At 37.9% G+C, this 20,844-nt stretch overlaps 2 protein-coding genes across 4 annotated transcripts in view; one reads left to right on the top strand and one right to left on the bottom strand.

Annotated features, from left to right (window-relative positions):
• The window catches only part of EAF2 (ELL associated factor 2), a 50,204-nt gene extending 40,296 nt beyond the window's left edge, over positions 1–9,908 (bottom strand). Inside the window, exons 1-2 of the mRNA XM_060010751.1 lie at positions 9,746–9,908; positions 3,043–3,137 (exon numbers count right to left, since the gene is read on the bottom strand). Coding sequence (XP_059866734.1) covers positions 3,043–3,137; positions 9,746–9,854 — 204 coding nt within the window. The 5' untranslated portion in view covers positions 9,855–9,908. The remainder of the gene's footprint in view (positions 1–3,042; positions 3,138–9,745) is intronic.
• Positions 9,909–10,091: 183 nt separating this feature from the next.
• IQCB1 (IQ motif containing B1) overlaps positions 10,092–20,844 on the top strand; it is a 46,447-nt gene continuing 35,694 nt past the window's right edge. For 2 of the 3 annotated variants that reach the window (XM_060010749.1, XM_060010747.1), the window contains exons 1-5: positions 10,092–10,176; positions 10,662–10,744; positions 15,210–15,321; positions 15,553–15,715; positions 17,820–17,949. In XM_060010749.1, the coding sequence (XP_059866732.1) occupies positions 15,222–15,321; positions 15,553–15,715; positions 17,820–17,949 (393 nt within the window). In that variant the 5' untranslated portion in view covers positions 10,092–10,176; positions 10,662–10,744; positions 15,210–15,221. The remainder of the gene's footprint in view (positions 10,177–10,661; positions 10,745–15,209; positions 15,322–15,552; positions 15,716–17,819; positions 17,950–20,844) is intronic. The other variant, XM_060010748.1, reaches the window with a different exon arrangement.

The raw sequence follows: 20,844 nt of genomic DNA, 5'->3' as shown, positions 1-20,844 counted from the left end.
TCTTTAATGAAGGGGTAAAACTCCACAAAATTTGAGAATATAATTTCTATTCTTATTCACAATTGTTCAAGGATTGTAGGCCCAGCAGAAAAAAAAATTTGCTCTTAGCAAGTGGTAATTTTAACAATTCTCTTCCATTCCAGCTATCTGAAAGATTCACAGGATAAAATTCAAATTCTTTTGCATTACACATCAGGCCCTTCTTTATCTGATTCCTAAATACCATCTCCGACTATGTCCCCATATGCACCCTTTCTTACCTAGCCATAGTGGCTTATATATAGTTCTTCAAATGTAACAGACTCTTTTGTTGCTTTGTCTTAGCCCACGTCTTTCTTTTCTCTAAGAGGTCCTTCCCTCTTTCCTTCACCTGGGTAATTTCAACTCATCTTCAAGACAGCATATCCTGATGTCTCCTCTCCCTCCCCAGGCTGAATCGCCGCTCTTCTGTACTCCCATAATATTCTGTGTATACCTTTATGATAGTCCTTACATTACTAAATTTTAATCAATTATCTCCTATCTTCCTCATTAAATGATAATATTTTTTAGGACACCTACCACGTCCAGTCTACCTCTGGACCTCAGTCTACCTTTTTTTATTTTTATTTTTGGTCACGCCACATGGCATGCTGGATCTTAGTTCCCCCAACAGGGATCGAACCCGTGTCCCCTGCAGTGGAAGTGTGGTGTCTTAACCACTGGACCGCCAGGGAAGTCCCTACCTCTGTATTCTTAACAGCTACCTAGCAAAGGACTTACCACACAGAAAGTATATGCATATATGGACTGTCTGTCCAACCATCTCCCTTTCTCATACACACATATACACACAAAAATATTGAGGCGTAGTCATTTTGGACATATCTCTGGTGGGCTGAGGTGGGGAGGGAACTACTTTTTCCCAAATGATTTCTCTGCTATTTCATAAATTTACAATTTGAAGCTTGAAATTTTCCTCCTATAGTTGTCATTCCTTCAAGAAGTATTTTCAATTGAGACCAAAATCGAACACATGGTAGATGGTAACTCTTGATTAAAGCAGGATTATGTGTGAATGAAAAAGGTTTATTAATAAATGTAAGAATCCCCATCTGCTTGGAGTAGAAAGACAATGCAAGGGATGAGGATGGGAGGATTGCAATTTGAGAAAATAATATGCTACGTGGCAAAGAAGAACTCATCTAAAGTTCTGCAAACCAATCATCACTGATCAATAATCCTATAATCTGAGACCAGGATAACAGGTGGTGCCTGTTATCCACCTGAGGCTTTTCAATAACTTTTAAGATTAAGTGAATGATTTGGGCTTTTCTTTAATAAACCTCATAAAGCAAAAAAAAGCCTTAGATTATTGGGTACTTAATATCCAAACTATTTTAGAGACACCAGAATCTGAACACTTTTTAAAAACAGAGTAATACAAAGGCTTACTAATCTACAATGTCTCAGACTGAGTTGATTTTTCATTTTCTTCAATTTCTAAGGGAGCAAATGAGAAATATACAATAAAATGCACCCACAAATTTCATTAACATTAGGGAAACCTTCAGAGGCAGCAACTCATATAGTCTGACATATAGGTGGGGTCTCAATATATAGTGTTGACAGACAAAAGGAAACAGATGGAAGACTAGATAGAGGATAGAGAGCTTGCTTGCTATACCTCTAACCATGACAAGCCATCACATAAATGTATACAAGAGAATGTGGATGAACTAGCACAAAACCATTCCTATTACAAAAGTTAAAACAATGTAAAAAAATCTCAGAAAGTCTAGTGTTTTCTATGTTAGAGTATAAAGTTAGTCTTGGTTTTCTTTGAGAATAGATCAAGTCAGTATAAAAGGAAAAAGAAACTTAGGTTGAATGCTAAGAAATTTCTAACTCAAGGACTGAGAAAACTAGAGCATACAACAAAGAACTTGCATATTTATGTAAACAGTATTTGACAGCATTACTTTGATATATCTGAAAATTTTTGAAATGGGCAAAATTTTGGTAAAGGCCTACCTGACCTAGTCTCTTTCTTTTCCAGTCCATTCCCTAAGTCATTGTTAAAATCACTCCCAAAGCACAAATCTAATCATGTTAGCTCTCTGCTTAAAAACCTCTAATGGTTCTCTAATACCTATGACATAATCTCAAAATTCTACATTACAACATAAAAGATTCTTTATAATCTGGTCCCAACCTACCTTTCCAGTCTCTACTCCTATCAATCATTTTTCATTATTCTGTAATTTACTACATTCATTCATTTATTCCACTTGTCCTTTCTCCATTTGGAGCCTTTCACATACTGTTCCTTTTGCCTAGAATATTCTACTCCTCTTATAACGGATGAAATTCCACTTGTCCTTTAAGTTTCAGCCCACATAGCATATGCTTTATGAAGCCTTTCAAGATTCCACCAGGCAGGGCTTCCCTGGTGGCGCAGTGGTTGGGAGTCCGCCTGCCGATGCGGGGAACGCGGGTTCGGGCCGCGGAGCAGCTGGGCCCGTGAGCCGTGGCCGCTGAGCCTGCGCGTCTGGGGCCTGTGCTCCGCGGCGGGAAGGACCGCGGCAGTGAGAGGCCCGCGTGCCGCAGGGAAAAAAAAAAAAAAAAGATTCCACCAGGCAGAGTATCTAATTCCATTTATGTGCTTAAACAGAATTTTGTCTCTGTTCTAATCTATAGCACTAGATAGATGTTTATATGTCTGTCTGCTGTAACAGATTAGGACTACATGGCAGGGCATATGTTATTACTCCTAGTTTGGAGAACAAAATCTGGCTCATAACAGTGATTTAATAAATATCTGTTTAGACCTCCAATTGTTTCAAATCATTTAATATGATAGTTCTTGAAACTTACAAAGTAAATTTTAAGAGTTTAAGATTGTTTTACTTAAGATAGTTTAAAATATGATTTTTTTGCTTTGCTATATTTATTAGTTTTTTAACTGACTACCACTACATGAATTGTACAATCATTTTCATTTAAATTTAGTGGAAATCCTGTAAAAACATCTATTTAGTTTAAATATATGGAAATACTCACTTCTATATTTGGTAGAGTAATTGTCACCTGTTCACCTTTGCCGACTTCAAGCTCTCCTTCACAAGAAGTGTCAATAGAAGCAGGTTTGAAGTCATCTAAAAATAGATATAGATACTGGTTTTTATAAGATGGAAGAATACCTGAATACCTGGGTATCAAAAATATGAGCATGTTTCAGAGTGATAAATCATTTTTCAATAGCCAGTAATTAAAAAGGCTTAGAAGAGTCTTAATATTGCAAACAAACAAAATACAATCCAGATTATTTGTGTATGTATAATTCTGAGAGAAAAAGAAATAGCTACACTCTAAAACAGTATTCCTCACTTCATGATCCCTTGGGATCCTGTTTAGATCAAGATGAACTAGACTACGATGTTCCACTGCTAAAAATGAAATAATGTCAGTATCTTGACAATTTTCTAAAAACCAATATCAGTAGAACATCTTCAATTTTCAGTTTTTTTCCTCCCCTAAATTTTTCTTAAACCACCTTGGGCTCCTACTACCACTTGTCTGCTGTCCTAGCAGAATACAAAATGAATGAAAACACAGCAAACACACATTCATGGGGAAAATTTAAAGAAAACTTATTCAGTTTAACAGCTTGAGTTTTTCATGGATACATACACCACTAAAAGATGTGTAAATTTAACCAAATCTGCCACTTCAGAAGAAATTAAAATAAGTTTTCATTTTGAATTAGATTATAATTCAACTGATGTCATTAAAATATATCACCTAGAGGGAACACAGGGTGCTAAGATATTTCACATACTGAGCAAGTTTAAAAACCTCTAAGATATGAAAGTCACTTAAAAATAATTCACATCAATATACATCAATGACTAATAAGAACCTGCTGTATAAAAAATAAATAAAATAAAATTCAAAAAATATATATATATACATCAATGACTGAAAATAATTCTGATACAGAATTCCTTTGCTGTTGCCAGGTTATCTTCTGGTTTCTTTTAAATAGAGGCTGGTAATCCAGATTTTTGTATAAAAGATCTTGATTTTTAGGTATTTACAACCAAATCATGTTAAAACAACAACTGTGTGGGTCAAAAAAAGCATCTCTAAAGTCAAAATCAGCTGATAGGATGTAAATCTATAACCTCTGTTTTAGTGTTTAAAAACAGATTTTTTTTCTTTATATCATTACTTCTGATCTTCACAACTCTCTGAATTGAATATTCTCACCCATATTTTACTGATGGTGAACTCCTCTAAAGTAACGAAGCCAGTAAAAGATAAGCGAGGAACTCAAGCCACACACTCTACCCAGCCCATATTATATAGCCTCTTTGCCTTAGATCCACAGTTCCAAACTTTTGTGTATATGCATGTGTCTGGAGGGGTGGTGTTAGGAGATGAGGGATAGTCATAAGTCCCTATCGGAATCTGATGAAAATTATAGACCAGCTACAGATCCTCTCTGTATAAAAATGCATATATGGGGACTTCCCTGGTGGCACAGTGGTTAAGAATCCGCCTGCCAATGCAGGGGACACGGGTTCGAGCCCTGGTCCAGGAAGATTCCACATGCCGCAGAGCAACTAAGCCCATGTGCCACAACTACTGAGTCTGCACTCTACAGCCCACGAGCCACAACTATTGAGCCCGTGTGCACAACTACTGAAGCCCGTGCACCTAGAGCCCATACTCCACAACAAGGGAAGCGAAGCCACCGCAATGAGAAGCCCGCACACTGCAATGAAGTGTTGCTCGATGCAACTAGAGAAAAGTTGCTCGATGCAACTAGAGAAAAGTGTTGCTCGATGCAACTAGAGAAAAGCCCGCATGCAGCAACAAAGACCCAATGCAGCCAAAAATAAAAAAATTAATTAACTTTTAAAAAAGTAATACATGCTTAAGATATGCATATATGAATATACATATCAAATTCTATATAATTTCAAGGGATTCACAAGCCCTTGAAGCCTATGCATAAATGCCTATAGTATATGTGATACCAATAACAGACAGAAATGTACTCAAAATATCTGTAGGTTTGCTTAATGAGCTGGAATTTATAACCAGTAAGTCCATCAAAACTATTCTGAACCTATTTATATTTCTAATTATTATTGTTAGAATAAATTGCACATTTTATTACTTGTTATATTAAGTAGCGTTGTCTTTTATTTACCTTCCCACAAGAAATTTCTTTTTAAGTATACAAATTTTGAGATTCAAGGGGTTAAATATAGCTCTAGAACTACAGAACTTGTTGAATAATCTCATGTTCATGCTTTCCATATGTTTTCTAATGTCAAATGTATTCTCTTCTAAGTTGGAATGATTCCAGACTAAATAGTTTATTTCTTTTGGTTCTTCTTGGTTTGGAAGCCTCACCACTAATTTTATCGTTTATTTTCTCTGGATTTCCTTCATTTATGTTATTTTCTTCAGATTTACAATACAATTACTTATATTACATAAAGAGTGGAAAAACATTTCCTGCCTTATTCTCAACACTTTTCCTATCATTGTTGATCACTTCTCTGACTATTTTGTCTGTAGCATCACACAATGTCAATATCTTCACAAAAGAGTCCACAATTAGTAACATAAATTTATTTCCTGGGATCTGAACTAATTCAACTAACTCCAAAACCCATACCCTTTCCAGTATACCACACTAATCAGAGAACATTAATTGTAAATATAATTTCAATCCTATTTTTCATTAGTGTACTTTCTAATGTGTGCCCATACCAAAGCTTAACAACCAGTTTTTTGGGAGTGGCTCCACTTGGTGCCTCAGACAATCTTCCTGTAGTCACTGTCCATGAGCTCATCATTTCATGACAGGAAAAAATGGTGTCATTTACAAACTTAGGAATTTCAATCTTTATTCCCTTATCTGGTTATAAATTGTAAAACTAGTACTAGCTCAAATCCAAAATTTATTCTAATGGGTCCTATTGCTCAAACTCTTCTACCCAGTGAAGCATCTGCTGTTAAGCATTAAGTTTATCATTTACAGAACATCCCACGTCTTCCCTACCACATGCCAGACTATGTTTTTGATAGGTTTTACTGCCAAGCCCTGATAAATGCTTTTTTTTTTTTTTGCAGTACGCGGGCCTCTCACCGTTGTGGCCTCTCCCGTTGCGGAGCACAGGCTCCGGACGCACGGGCCCAGCCGCTCCGCGGCATGTGGGATCTTCCCAGACCGGGGCATGAACGCATCCCCTGCATCGGCAGGCGGACTCTCAACCACTGCACCACCAGGGAAGCCCGATAAATGCTTTTTGAAAGTCTAGGTAAAGTACATTTATTGGCACTCTGCATACACACATGAATATGACCCTTCAATAATAATGGTGACTACTATTTATTCTCTACCATGCACCAAAAACTGTGCTAAGTTGTTTATACTATCTTACTTAATCCTGAAACTCTGAAATGTAGATATTACAATTTCCATTTTACATTTAAGAAAACTGAGACTGAAAGCTTCGAGAATATTACCAAAGTTACATTACACATATAGGTGGTGGAGGTCAGAATTCACATCCAGGTTTTTCCAAAACCTCAGTGTATTGAACAGGCATCATTACCCAAGTACATAAAGATAGAATACTACTTTCTCCCAGGTAACATTGATTTGTTATAAATTAGGTCCACCCTGAAGGGGATTAAGAAGTACAAGCCTCCAGTTACATAAGAAACAAGTCATGGGGATATAATATACAGCATAAGGAACATGGTCAATAATATTGTAATAACTTTGTATGGGGACAGATGGTTACTAGACTTATCTTGGTGATCATTTCATAATGTATGCAAATGTCAAATCATTATGTAGGAAACCTGAAACTCACATAATATTGTATGCCAACTATGTTTCAATAAAAAAAATTTTAAATAAATAAATGTCATGCTAAAATATATTTGAACCATCCTTACAAATTATCATGATACTTTCAATATATATCTTTACAGCCTTACCTGTTAAAAAAAACTTAGAAGATTTAGAAAGATATTTACATTTAGTGAATGAATGAAAGCTTCAAGCATTATATAAAACTGATATTGAAAATATTGTATTTTTCACATACCTATCAATTTAAGGGCAGTTCATAATTTTAATAAAAAATGATAGAATGGCTGAATTTATTGCTTCATTCTATAGATAAGATGAGCTCAGCAACTTAAAGTGAATTGTCTATTTTACATGTTAATAAAAAGTTGAAATTAATGTATTATCTGTGTGTATTTCTGTTCTACTTTATTACAGAGCTTAAACATGAGTATATTTTTCTGAAAATAGAAACAAAGTTCTTCTTCAGTTCCCTGAGGAAAAAACATATCTTTATATGTAGTAGTGATAATTAAAAATACTAAACATTTTTGGTTTTCAGAAAGAAAAATGTGCAATTTTTAAAAAAAATAAATAAATCATATCCACCTGCCTGTATGAAACTCTATAGTTTCCATCCCTCACTCTGAGTCCTTAAGGATGAGAATCATATGGGAAATGAACCTATCCTCAAGGATAATGATTGGTTTTCTTTTAATAAATCTAGAAAGGTTCTGTCTGCTTCAACAAGAATAAAACTAAGGGCTGAAAACCTTTCTGATGTCTTCCACAGGACTAAAGGTGTATTCAAACATTTGGGGTTTTTGTGGTTATTATTATTGTTGTTTTGTTTATTTTCATTCTTGTAACAGGATCACCCGATACTCTGATTCTGAAGACACGATTCCAGCATTTTGAGAACTTTTATAAATAAAAGGCTTTGAAGCACCTGCAAAGTGCTTTTCGAAGGCTATTTCTTATTCACTTAATTTGGGGCTTATGCCCTTAAAAAGAGACTATATACCCAAGTTACACGAAAATAGATTCTTGAGCAAATTTGTGTAATCTCAAACCTTATCATTAAAAAAACTGATACTAAGATTACTGCATACCTGAGAAAGAAGAGGAAAGGAGAGGGAAGTTATTACTTGAGAGAAAGGCATGGAGAAACCAGGTAAGAACTATATCATACTTCTGAAAAATGAGGCTGAAGAAGGAGAGAAACTGCACAGCCAGCACTAGCTGTTTCAAGGTCTTAGACCACAAAGTATGGTAAAGAAGGGACAGTGTTGAAGATCTGTTTGCAGATATCGCCCCCATTTATTCTATCAACCGGATATTAATTTTGCTTAATAAAATCCTTTCATAAAATGTAAATATATCCTTGGAGAGTTAAACTTATTGGTTCTTCATACCTTTACTCTGAGTTACTGTAATTAGATTGTGTACAACTTAAGTAAACTTTTGGAGAATGTGAGTTTTAATTGAAACATGGAACACTTCAGAGTAAAAACCATAAAGATCTCTGAACAGTCTAAGGACAGAATGACTGAGAAGGGTGGAATGATGAGACACTAAGGAAGGGCAGGGCTAGAAAGAGGAAGTGAAAAAATACCTACTTTACAATTTGGCCACAGAAAAATAAGAGGTTATGATTCAATGATCTCAAAGTTTCCTTCCCACTCTATAATTCTATGAGGGCTATTATGCAAAAAATGAATGTTTTACATACCAAATCATAATATACTATATTTTCCTTCCTGGAATCTACACCATCCAACTATTAAAGCATCCAACTATTGAAGCAGAACTGAGGTAGCCTCAATAACATAAAAGAGAAAAATGTATCAAAACTAGTTCCAGAGGACAAAGGGAAACCAAAAGGAGAAATCACAGGGGGTAAATATCTAATAAATTCATAACACACCCTTCAGTACAGTGATAATCAGTATTTGATAAGTGACTGAATGAAATCAGGGGTCCAAAAGAGATACAGATTATTAGAATCGTCCAGAATATTTCTCCAGGAACACAGTAAATAAGAACCCTCATCAGTCAGACACCAAAAGTGAAGAAAGGAGAGAATGTTTTCCTACCAACCTAAAGGCATTTTCATCAGCCAGACTCCAAAAGTTAAGAAGGGAGAGAATGTTTCCCTACCAACCTAAAGGCATTTTCCCTTCCCATTTCCCTTTGCCCCCTTCCATTTGTCACCTTATTACAGCTGTTCCTTGAATAACACGCACCGGTCTGCACCGCACGGGTCCACTTACATGAGGATTTTTTCCATTAAATAGAGTATCTGTATTTTCATCTTACAGATCTTTAAATTAACGAAGTGTGGGGAAAAGTCTGTGTTCCATTAGAGATCACAATACGTGTAATGAAAAAAACTACAGAGTTTGAGTCCTGATTCTACCCAAACGGCTTCAGCTTCGGGATCTTGGGTGAGTCATGTATCGATTCCTTCGTTTTTGAGGCAGAGATAGCAGTCCGTGGATTTTCCACTGCGCGGGGTCGACGTCCCTAACCCCTGCGTTGTTCAAGGGTCAACTGTATACTTTCCTTACCACCTCTGCATGATCCGCCAGTCACGTCTGCCTCCACCCATAGTCACCCCTGTAGACCTCCTCCACAAAGCGTCCCTTTCTACCTGCTGGTCTTACCTAAATCTCTCTGCTCAGAATTACCCACACCTGCTCGACCAGGCTGCTTCCACCGGTCCCCTAGCACTCCGGACAGGGCAGCGGGTCGCGCTGGGCACCGCATTCTCCCATAGAATAAGGGGTGGGGGCCTCTGTTCGAACACGACTTGGAGAGAGTTGTGCTTCCGCACCCCCATACCCAGAGCTCCCCCCAGTTTCCCCGGGGGTCGTCCTCACTCACAGCGCACAGTGTGGAAGGCGCAGCGCGGCTGCTTCTCAAAACTCTCCCCTAACTTGAGAACCCGCTCGCGACTGTCAATATGCGAAGTTCCCGCGATTCCATTCATCATTCTCCTCCGGCTCCAACTCTGCCTCGGCCACCGACGCTCACTACCCTCTGCCAACTCAGCCTGAAGAACAGGCGCTCGGCCGCCGCGGGCGTGACCACCATAGCCTCCGCCCCGCGGCCGACAAGCGCGGTCCCACCCGGCCTCTCGCGTGCTGATTGGCCTCCTGGAGATTGGCGCCCCGCCCCTTGGCCCCGAGGCTCCTGGTCCTGCAGCCAGGCTCCATTTCCCACGTTGCGACGCACGCAGACCCCGGCACGCCGCGTTTCTGAGGTGCGCGGTGGGGGCGGGGTTATTCGGCGGAGCAGCGTGAAGCAGGACTGAGGTAGCCGACCTGACTGGGCGGCTGGGGAAGGAGGGTGCCCCGGGATACCGGGAGGCCCGGACCGCAGGCTTCTGGACCAAGCGACCCGTCTTGTAGGAGCTCTTAAAGGGAGAATCGGCCTGCTCCACGCCTTTTCTGTGGAGATCTGGTGTGGAAACTGAGGCGGGGGAGGGGCGGAGCCTGGGCACTAGGCCTGATGTCTTGTCCAAGGCCAGATAGCACGAAAGCCGGCTCTAGAATCCGGAGTAGAGACGCCCGTGGCCTCAGAGATGCGGTCGGTGGACCTGACTGAAGGCGACGCCGTTGCCTCAGCAATCGTTTTTTGACCTTATGTTCCAGAGGAAGTTCCTGGTGGTATAAGGACTGGGATAGAGGGAGGAGGGTGAAGTGGGGCGGGTAAAAAAGTTTCAGAGTTTGGAACTGCAGATATTTAGGATTACTTGCAGCTGGAATCCATTGGGTTACCTTCTTTATCTTCTTCACAGTGATCTGTGGCGGCGGTAACGGCACGGCCCTGAAGACCGAATTCCCAAAAGATCAAGGCCAGACCTTGTGCTCTGGCAGCAGGGTAATAGCATTAATAATTGAAAAATAATTCTTTTTTTTCATTTTTTCTGTCAAAAGTTCGTGAGTTTAAGGGTAAAGATGAGAGAAGTGCTGTATTAGAAGAGAAGCATCCAAGAGAAGGTTTACAAATGGTTGCCATAACGGTGGTTTTTCAGGGTAATTACGTAATCCGAAAACTTTCTTACTTAACTGCTACCGTCGCCAGGTTTGTAATTTATTGTTCCAGGCAGGTAGATGAATGTGTCTCTCGCAGCCTATCCGCTTGTCCAAATTCTACTCTTTTAAGGCGGACTAAGACTGTTCCCTGAGGTAGTTAAGCGCTCGGGTTCTAAAGCCAGAATCTTTGGGTTTGAACCCCAGCTTCATACTCTGTACAGTATGACTTTGTGCAAACCAAAGTTAAGGATACTGATCATTAAAATGGGAGGAAAAAATAATAGTACTTATTATACCTTACAGTTGTTGAGAGGATTAAATTAGGACAAGAAAGCATTGAAAACAATTCATGGGATAAAGTAAAAGCTCTCTGAATGGTTATTATTTCTGAGACTTTACTGTCATGCAACATTTTAGGGCCATCTTTGGTGGTTGCCTTCTTTTCTAAACCTTGAATTACTCTAGGAGGTAGGAATTATTATTTTGTTTACAGGTAAGAAAGCTTGTTCATGGAAACCCTGTCCTCTGACTCTGTGGTCTTTATTCTTATCATCTGTGTCACCTATTTGGCATGTAATGTATTTTACATAATTATTTTATTTTACATATGTGCGTATATAGGTCTGTGTGTATACTTTTCTTTCCTAACCAGAATGTGAGCAGGAAATCTGTCCTATATAAAATCTTTGTGAACCTTGGGTCTATCATAGAGCCCTACGCATGTTTGGTGGTGGTGATGATGTTTTAGTGATGTTTTATTATATTAGCCAGAGGGGAAAAACAGTGTTGTGAATCTATTTTACTTTAAAAAGGCTTTCAACCGGAAGTCTGAGGTTTCCATTTATAACCAGGAGAAAAGCAGAGCATCAAGAAGTTGAGGTTTTGGAATACCCAAAGTTTGTGCATTTATTCATTGTTTCAACGTATATAAATACTAAGTACCTACCACGTGCCAAGTGCTAGTTTAGCCTCTGGGAATATAACAGTGAACCAAAGAGGTAAGAAGGCAGCCACCAAGGATGGTATGAGTTTTGCCCTTGTGAAGCTTACCTTCTAATGTGAATTTTCTCTAAACATACATCTAAATGAAATATGTTGTACTAGCCCAGGAAGAAACAAATAGACTAATGGACTAAATAGAATCTAAAAATATACCCAAGTGACATTTCAGATTGCTTCTCTTGTATCCATTCATGATAAATTATCTCAGAAATTTATGATAGCTATGTGCATTTGTTCTTTTTACACCAATCTGTAACCTCATCTGATGTTATAGCTTCCTATCTTAAACCACTCACAAAAATAACTTACATTTGTATTGAAGATATAAATAAAGTATGTTTTTGAAGATATAAGTAAAACAAAATAATAAAAACAGTAGAAAAAATTAGATTATATTTTAGCTCTTAGGGTAGGGAGGACCTTTCTAAGCATGACACCAAAGGCAAAGTCATAGAGGGAAGATTGTTATACTTGACTACATAAAAATTGTAAAACTACGGTAAAACCATAATCAAGCTTTAATAAATAAACGACAGATGAGGATAAAGTGTTTATAGCCAATATAAAAGATAAAGGGTGTATATCCATGTATGAAAAACTTAAAGCTTCTACAAAAGAATAAGATAAGCCAATAGAAAAATTGTTGAGGGATGTGAAGAGAAAATATATAAAAGAATAAATGGCCAGTGAACATGCAACGTGCTGAACCTCCCTAATAAAGAAATAGAAATTAAAACAAGATAATTGGGCTTCCCTGGTGGCGCAGTGGTTGAGGGTCCGCCTGCTGGTGCAGGGGACGCGGGCTTGTGCCCCGGTCCCGGAAGATCCCACATGCCGCGGAGCGGCTGGGCCCGCTTGTCCGGAGCCTGTGCTCCGCAACGGGAGAGGCCACGACTGTGAGAGACCCGCGTACCGCAAAATAAAAAACAAAAAAACCAAAACAAGATGATACCATTTTTCACCTAGCGGATTGACAAAAATATAAAATATAACATTAGGTACTATTGAAGGCATAGTAAAGCGAGCACCCTCATACATTGTTGGTGGAAGTATAAATTGGAACACCCATTTTGGAGAAAAATTTGGTATCTAATCAAAAATTTTAAAATATGTGTCCTGCCACCCAGCCATCTGACTGCAAGGGAAAAATTCATCCCACAGAGTACTATCATGAGTACCTAAGACATGTACTTTGATATTCATTGCAGCATTGCTTGTACTAGCATACACTCTGAATGACTTCCAGTAGAGGAGATGTTTAAATATATTTTGATACTCTCTTACAAAGGAAACATAGCATAATGCAGCCATTGGAAAGAATGAGATAACTATATCCACTCTCCTAGAAAGTTTATGTGCCAAGAGTTGTGCTGGGCTTTCTTTAAAAATGTTTCCAGAAAACTTGTTTTTTAATGATCTGTATTTTACCTAAAAAGGAATGATTTTTGGATCCTGTATTATGGCCAACTCTTTTTTTTTTAAATATTTTATTTATTTATTTACCTTATTTTTGGCTGCATCAAGTCTTAGTTGCAACATGTGGGATCTTTCGTTGCGGCACGGAAGCTCTTCGTGCCGGCATGCAGGCTTCTCTCTAGTCATGGCCTGCACATTTTCTCTCTCGTTGTGGCGTGGGCTGCAGAGCGTGTGGGCTCTGTAGTTTGCGGCACACGGGCTCTCTAGTTGAGGCGTGTGGGCTCAGTAGTTGTGGTGTGTGGGCTTAGTTGCCCCACGGCTTGTGGGATCTTAGTTCCCCAACCAGGGATCGAACTTGCATGCCCTGCATTGGAAGGTGGATTCTTTACCACTGGACCACCAGGGAAGTCCCCAACTCTTTAATATAAAGGGTGAACTGTGGTGCCAGTTATGAAGAATAATAGCTTAAAAAGTGAGAAGTAGGTTATTTGGGAATATGTTTTGTGTTTCTTTACTCTTTTATGTGGGAAGGAATATAATGAACATTGTAATGGAAATTGGATTCATACTGATCTGGATTTGAATACTGACTCCACCACATGCTGGTGGAACCGTGACAAGTTTCTTAACTTCTTCAAACTTTACTTTTTTTTAATCTGTAAAATGTAGGTGATTAAAGGCTCTACCTCATAGTCCTGTTGTGAGGATTAAATGAGATGATGCATATGAAAGCACTTAGCACAGTGCTTAATTCATAGTAAGCACTTAATATATGTTAGTGTTTATTATAAATAAGTTAAGATTATACTTTTTTAAAAATGGTATCTTTGAGCTTTGAATGCCTTAATTAAAAGAATTTAATTTTCTTTAAATTTTTTAAAGAAAAGTTTTAGCAACAAATTGAATTGGGATGTGGATTTTTTTAAGATAATTGATTTATTCACTATGCTATTTATAAACAAGCTTTGGTTATCTTATAATAACATTTCTGAATTGTGTGTTGGGAATCCCCAGGACCAACTCCAGGTTTAGTAATTTGCTAGGAGGGCTCATAGTTCTCAGGATATAATCATAATCATAGCTATGATTTATTACACTAAAAGGATACAAAGAAAAATCGTCAAAGGGAGAAGGCAGATGAGGTGAAATTCAGAGGAGAACAGGTGCAAACTTCCAAGAGTCCTCTCCCAGCGGAGCCACATAGGACATGCTTAATTCCTCCTTCAGTGAGTTGTAGTAACACGTTGAAGTGTTGTTTACCAGGGATGCTCACTGGAGACTCAGTGACAAGAGTCTTTATTGGAGATGGTCATGTAGGCATCCTCTGCTACCGCATATCAGAATTCCAGACTTCAGGAAGGAAAGCAGGTGTTCAACATAAACCACATTGTTTTTACAAAGTTTAGGCCCAGTGAGCCAGTCATACTAGGAAATTGGTGGAAACCCTCCTGAAATCCAAGTTCCTAGACACCAGGCAAGGGCCAACCTTGTAAGAAGACCTTTAAAAAAGATATCAGTCTTAGGCCTGTATTAGCTCATTTCTGCACACTCGGTTTCTCTTTTATGATGAAAGAAAATTAACTCCTAACCTAGGATTGTTGTGCAGATTAGGGAGAGTGAATGTGAAGCACCAAGCACAGTTTCTGACTCTTAGAGAGTGCACAATAAACAGTACCTAGTGTAGCTGTTACAGTATGGTATAAGGGTCTTTAGCTCTTTTAGAGGTACACTAGTTGGAAAAACCAATTTCTCCCTGTAAGGAAGAAATGAGAAAAATCTACCCTTCACTTCTTGAACCAAGCAAAGCTGCTGTCATTTATATTTCAAACATTATTTAGGGGGTGAATGTTTTAGGCTGTTGACCTTTATTTTTCTGATTTTGTCAAATATAGGTGGTATGAGAAATGAAGCCAATGGGTAGAGACCCAAGGATCTTATCTCTAGCTGCTGAAGTTGCAATAAGTCCTGAGCAGAATGTCCCTGTTATACTGTTGAAGTTAAAAGGTAAGAAAATCTTTTTGTGATCGGCTGACACTTTAACAAAACAAATTCCATCATGGGTACAATTTTAGCATTTGTTTTTAATTTGTTCAGTGAAATCTTAACACTGTGATAAAGCAGTGATTTCTTTTTCCTTTTTAATGTATTTTTAGTCATTATTCAACCTATAAAAATATGGATAACTCTTGGATTTATTGAGCAAAAATAAGTATATCTTATTTCCTTTTGCCTTAGAAATAATAAACAACACACCTTTTGGAAGCTCAGAGTTGAAGAAAGTCAAACAAGATATATATTGTTATGATCTCATTCAGTATTGCCTCTTGGTCCTCAGTCAAGATTGTTCTCGAATCCAGGGTGGTTGGACTACAATTTCCCAGCTTACACAGATATTAAGGTAAAATGAACAATAAATCAGCTTGTTGTTAAGGGATATAGTAGTAGATTCTTTTTTTTTTTTTTTTTTTTTGCGGTACGCGAGCCTCTCCCTGTTGTGGCCTCTCCCATTGCGGAGCACAGGCTCCGGACACGCAGGCTTAGCAGCCATGGCTCACGGGCCCAGCCGCCCCGTGGCATGTGGGATCTTCCCGGACCGGGGCACGAACCCGTGTCGCCTGCTTCGGCAGGCGAACTCTCAACCACTGCGCCACCAGGGAAGCCTGAGTAGATTCTTAATTTCAACATTTGCTTTCTTTGCTTCATCTGGCTAACAAGCATTGGCATCCCATGGTATGTTATGGATGTACTTTTCCTTCATACTATATATTATTATTCCTAACTGTATTTGTGAATATTTCACTGTCAATTTCACTCCATAAGCTCTATGAAGATGGTGATCTTGTGCTCACCACTGAATCCCAAGGGCCTAATAGACTAAAGACTAAAGAATATTGAAGAAATAAATAGATTAAGGCACTGGCTTTATACTGGAAAAACTTACAGTAGACATGGGATGACAGTCATGTGGATTTATCATACAAGGCAGAATGAAATAGGTGCTGAAATGAAAGGCATAAGCAAAGGGCTGCAGAAGAAGAGATACAGAAACTTAATTTCACAGTGTATTGGTATAGCTGTCTCAACTGTATATTTCATTAAGTAACCCAAATCATGTCAATAAATTTAGAAGCAGCATTTACTGATCAGTAGATGCTAGATCAGCCATGCTAGAAATTTTGAGAAAAAGATCAAAATCTTTTTTCATATAGGAGGCAATAAAATAAATCAGGTGTTCTCAGTGTCTAAGCCACTTCCTAATTAAGTAACTGAAAATGCGCAGTACTAGTTGGATCTTAGCTTTTGAAACTGCTTATAATTAAACATAGATAGATAAAGGCCAGATTCAAGGTATACAGTTAGGAAAAACAGTTAACACATGTAATATTTTTTAATACCTTAATTTTCAAGATTAATTATTTCCTTAAGTAAATAAAGCCTTATGTCTTTGTGTTGTTAGATATGTTAGCTCATGGAAATATTGATGGAGCTAGGCTCTCAGAAGTGGACTCCAAGTCTTAAGAAATCCCCATGTTTGTGAACGTACAAAAAATGTATTTCATTTATTAACATTTTCAATGAAAATAGTACTCTTAATTAACTTTAGAAACCAAAGGGAAAAGAGAAACTGGTACATGTGAGTGTAAGTCTATTGACCTTAGGAACTGATACGCAAAAAAAAAAAAGACACTGAGCATTAGTCAGTTTTTAGTGTACTCAGTATGTAGTCACTGTTGCTTATCAGTGTCTGCACAAGCCTCTAACATCGATACTTACTTATTAGAGTACACACATAGAGACCATTCTTGGATTGGGGACTTTTTTTGGTATTAGTCTGTACAAATAATTCTTACCGTTGAGGCTTTTGAATATACTCGTTTCGTATCCAGGGGGTGACTTTATGTGTGGTTTCAAGAGGACCCATTTCTCTAAATAACCTTCTCTCTTTCAATGTATATTGTAAACTGTTCCTACTAGACTTTTTGCTGTCTCCTCTTCTGATCTAGGGAATGTGCAGTCAGATATTTTTCAGATTTTAGGAAAGTAGATCTGTTGGGAAAAATTGATTATCTGTCCCTTGTAGACTAATGCTACCCTAGCTATTTTTCAGCTATCTGATGTGTAAAATGTATCAGTTAACACATATGTTACTCTTGAATGGTATTCTATTGCTTTTAGAGTGTGTGTAGCCCCTTCACTGAAAACTTGCCTCTTTCTCTTTATTGTGAGCCAAGTGTATTTTGTTTCCTGAAGGATTGACAAGTAAGTTTTTAGGACAGGTAAGGCCTAGCTCTAAGTACAGGCAAAATCCACACCACTGTTTACTTGTTACTTGTTAAGAAAGTCGTTACACTAATTTTCCTGTAAAAGTTCTTTATTGGCTTGGCAACAAAAGAAAGATACTAAAAATTCTCATTAAGGCATGGTGTCTATAGAAGCTTTAGCATTCATCTAAAATTTATAATTAGCACAAACTGAATTACAAACTTGTGCTCTTATTTCAGCCATTGCTGTGTGGGTTTGGAACCAGGAGAAGATGCAGAGGAATTTTACAATGAATTGCTTCCATCAGCTGTAGAAAATTTTCTGGTTTTGGGGAGGCAATTGCAAACATGTTTCATCAACGCAGCTAAGGTATATGTATTTATTTAGGGTTTTTTGTTTTGTAGCCAAAACAAGTTAATTCTTGAGACGATGTTCCACATTGTTTTTTCAGGTGTGCAATATTTGGCTGAAAGTACAATTAGAGTAATGGATTCAAACATTTTGAAAGCTACAACCAAAAAAAAGAAAATCTCTACATTTGAAATTTTTAAAGTGCTGACTGAAGCATATTGTATGACAATATGCTTTTTGAAGGATCTGTTTTACTACTCAGTTTTGAGCATCACCCATAGACATTTATTTCCATAACATTTTCCTAAAACATACTTTCTACTTAAATCAGTAGTGGAAGAAAGTATTGTTCTTTAGGCCCAAGGCTTTTCTCAGTAGCTCCAATGGTGAAGAAGAATATATGCTCCTTCAGATCCTCTCTAGTCAAAATGTTTCAACCTCAACATTTGGGTTCATTTCAATCCAACAAGTATTTCTTGGGTGAATTATGCTGGATGCTATATGTACTTTTTTTTTTTTTTTTAACCTATAGATCATTTAGAAGTTTGTTGCTTAGTTTCGAAATATTTGAGGGTTTTCTTGCTGTTTTATTGTTATCAGTTTCTAATTTAATTCTGTCATGTCAGATAACATACTCTGTCATTTCAGTCCTTTGAAGTATTTTCAGACTTGTTTTGTGGCACTCCATATGTTTTATAGTGGTGAATGGTCCATTACAAACTGTCCTTGCTTTGCACAGTGCTGTCTTAACTGAAATTCATGGATATCAGGGACATGTAAAGCTTTTGATATATACAGATTTCATTTAACATGGTACCATGCAAAAGCAAAGACTCCCCGTTACCTGAATGTGAACTCCTCAGTTGTAGTGTGTAATGTTCTGTAAATGTCAATTAGATCACTTTGGATATAGAATATATAAGGAGTGATAAGTCCACAAGGATGAAATTCCACCTTGGAAGAGTTCTTGGCTATATGTACATTTGGGCCTACTGCCACATCAGAGATAGAGCAGATTCAAAACTTTTGTGAATTATGAAGGGAAATAATGTAAGTCACTATAGGATGTTAAGTTCGATTTGAGATGCTTTGGGTATATAAGGAATACACATAGTTTTGGCTTTAAACAACTCTCAGGCTAATAAAGTAGATAAAACCTCTAGGTATTTCTTATAGAAAACATAAGACAGATATATTTTTAATTCAAAAAAATAAGTTTAAAAAGTTTAAGAGTGAAATTGAGCAAGATATACAACAGTATGGACAAAAAAGTGGTTTGAGTATGAGTATTGTTGGCAGAGAATTTAACTTAATGGTAGAGTATATGGGTCACAGATGCCACTTCTACCATCTCCATTGACATTTTGAGGGATGCTAGCAGTAAATAAATCTTTGCATATTTGCTAGATATAATTCAGTTCAGTTAAAGCAACATGAACTATAGAAATTGTGTTGAACTTGATTTCTTTTCTGGCTGTGCCACAAACTAACTCTGGGTTCTTGGGCAAATCACTTGATTTCACTCCACCTCAACTTCCTCCTTTGTAAAATGAATTTCCATCTCATGAATAGCTCAGACCATTATGAAAGCTTTATGTTTTCTTCAAAGCACTTTTATTTAATATTCCCCACTTAAAAGCAATAATAGTTATATTCTTTTCATTTATATAGTCCTTCAATACTTTTCATAATACTTTCTTATTCTTAGTCATGGTATTTGTATAGAGATAAAAAACTGTTTAGTATATACATCAAAGGGAGTAAATCAGCTACAAAAAAAAGAGGGCCACTTGACCACAGAACAAATTAAAATGGTGAATAAAAAGAAAATGACGAGAGACAGGATTCAGTGCACAGGGCCAGGAGGACACAGAAGTGTCCAGAATCCAGGCAGGAAGTTGCTGTCTGAGTCCATGACTCAGGTTCCAGTGGAGCAGGTACTGGTATGATAGACAGGCTGGTAGGGCAGGAGGACCAGCTCTCCTTGGTCTGAAAGCCCAGCCTCTGCCACTGAGCCCATCCAGTTCTTCCTGTCACACTAGTTTTTTAACATCTTTATTGGAGTATAATTGCTTTACAATGCTGTGTTAGTTTCTGCTGTATAAAAAACTGAATCAGCTATATGTATACATATATCCCCATATCCCCTCCCTCTTGCATCTCCCTCCCACCCTCCCTATCCCACCTCTCTAGGTGGTCACAAAGTACCAAGCTGATCTCCCTGTGCCATGCAGCTGCTTCCCACTAGCTATCTATTTTACATTTGGTAATGTATATATGTCAGTGCTACTCTCTCACTTCGTCCCAGCTTACCCTTCCCCCTCCCTGTGTCCTCAAGTCCATTCTCTACATCTGTGCCTTTACTCCTGTCGTATCCCTAGGTTCATCAAAACCATTTTTTTTACATTCCATATATGTGTTAGCATACGGTATTTATTTTTCTCTTTCTGACTTCACTCTGTATGACAGACTCTAGGTCCATCCACTTCAGTACAAATAACTCAGTTTCATTTCTTTTTATGGCTGAGTAACATTCCATTGTATATATGTGCCACATCTTCTTTATCCATTCATCTGTCGATGACACTTAGGTTGCTTCCACGTCCTGGGTATTGTAAATAGTGCTGCAATGAACATTGTGATACACGTCTCTTTTAGAATTATGGTTTTCTCAGGGTATATGCCCAGTAGTGGGATTGCTGGATCATATGGTTATTCTATTTTTAGTTTTTTAAGGAACCTCCATACTGTTCTCCATAGTGGCTGTATCAAGTTTACAGTCCCACCAACAAGCAAGAGGGCTCCCTCTTCTCCACACCCAATCCAGCATTTACTGTTTGTAGATTTTTTGATGATGGCCATTCTGACCAATGTGAGGTGATACCTCATTGTGGTTTTGATTTGCATTTCTCT

The sequence above is a fragment of the Delphinus delphis genome, chromosome 4 (genome assembly GCF_949987515.2).
Source record: "Delphinus delphis chromosome 4, mDelDel1.2, whole genome shotgun sequence".
In the NCBI taxonomy this organism is placed as follows: Eukaryota; Metazoa; Chordata; class Mammalia; order Artiodactyla; family Delphinidae; genus Delphinus; species Delphinus delphis.
The sequence above is the reverse complement of the archived record's forward strand: the minus strand, read 5'-3'. Positions and strand labels throughout refer to the sequence as shown.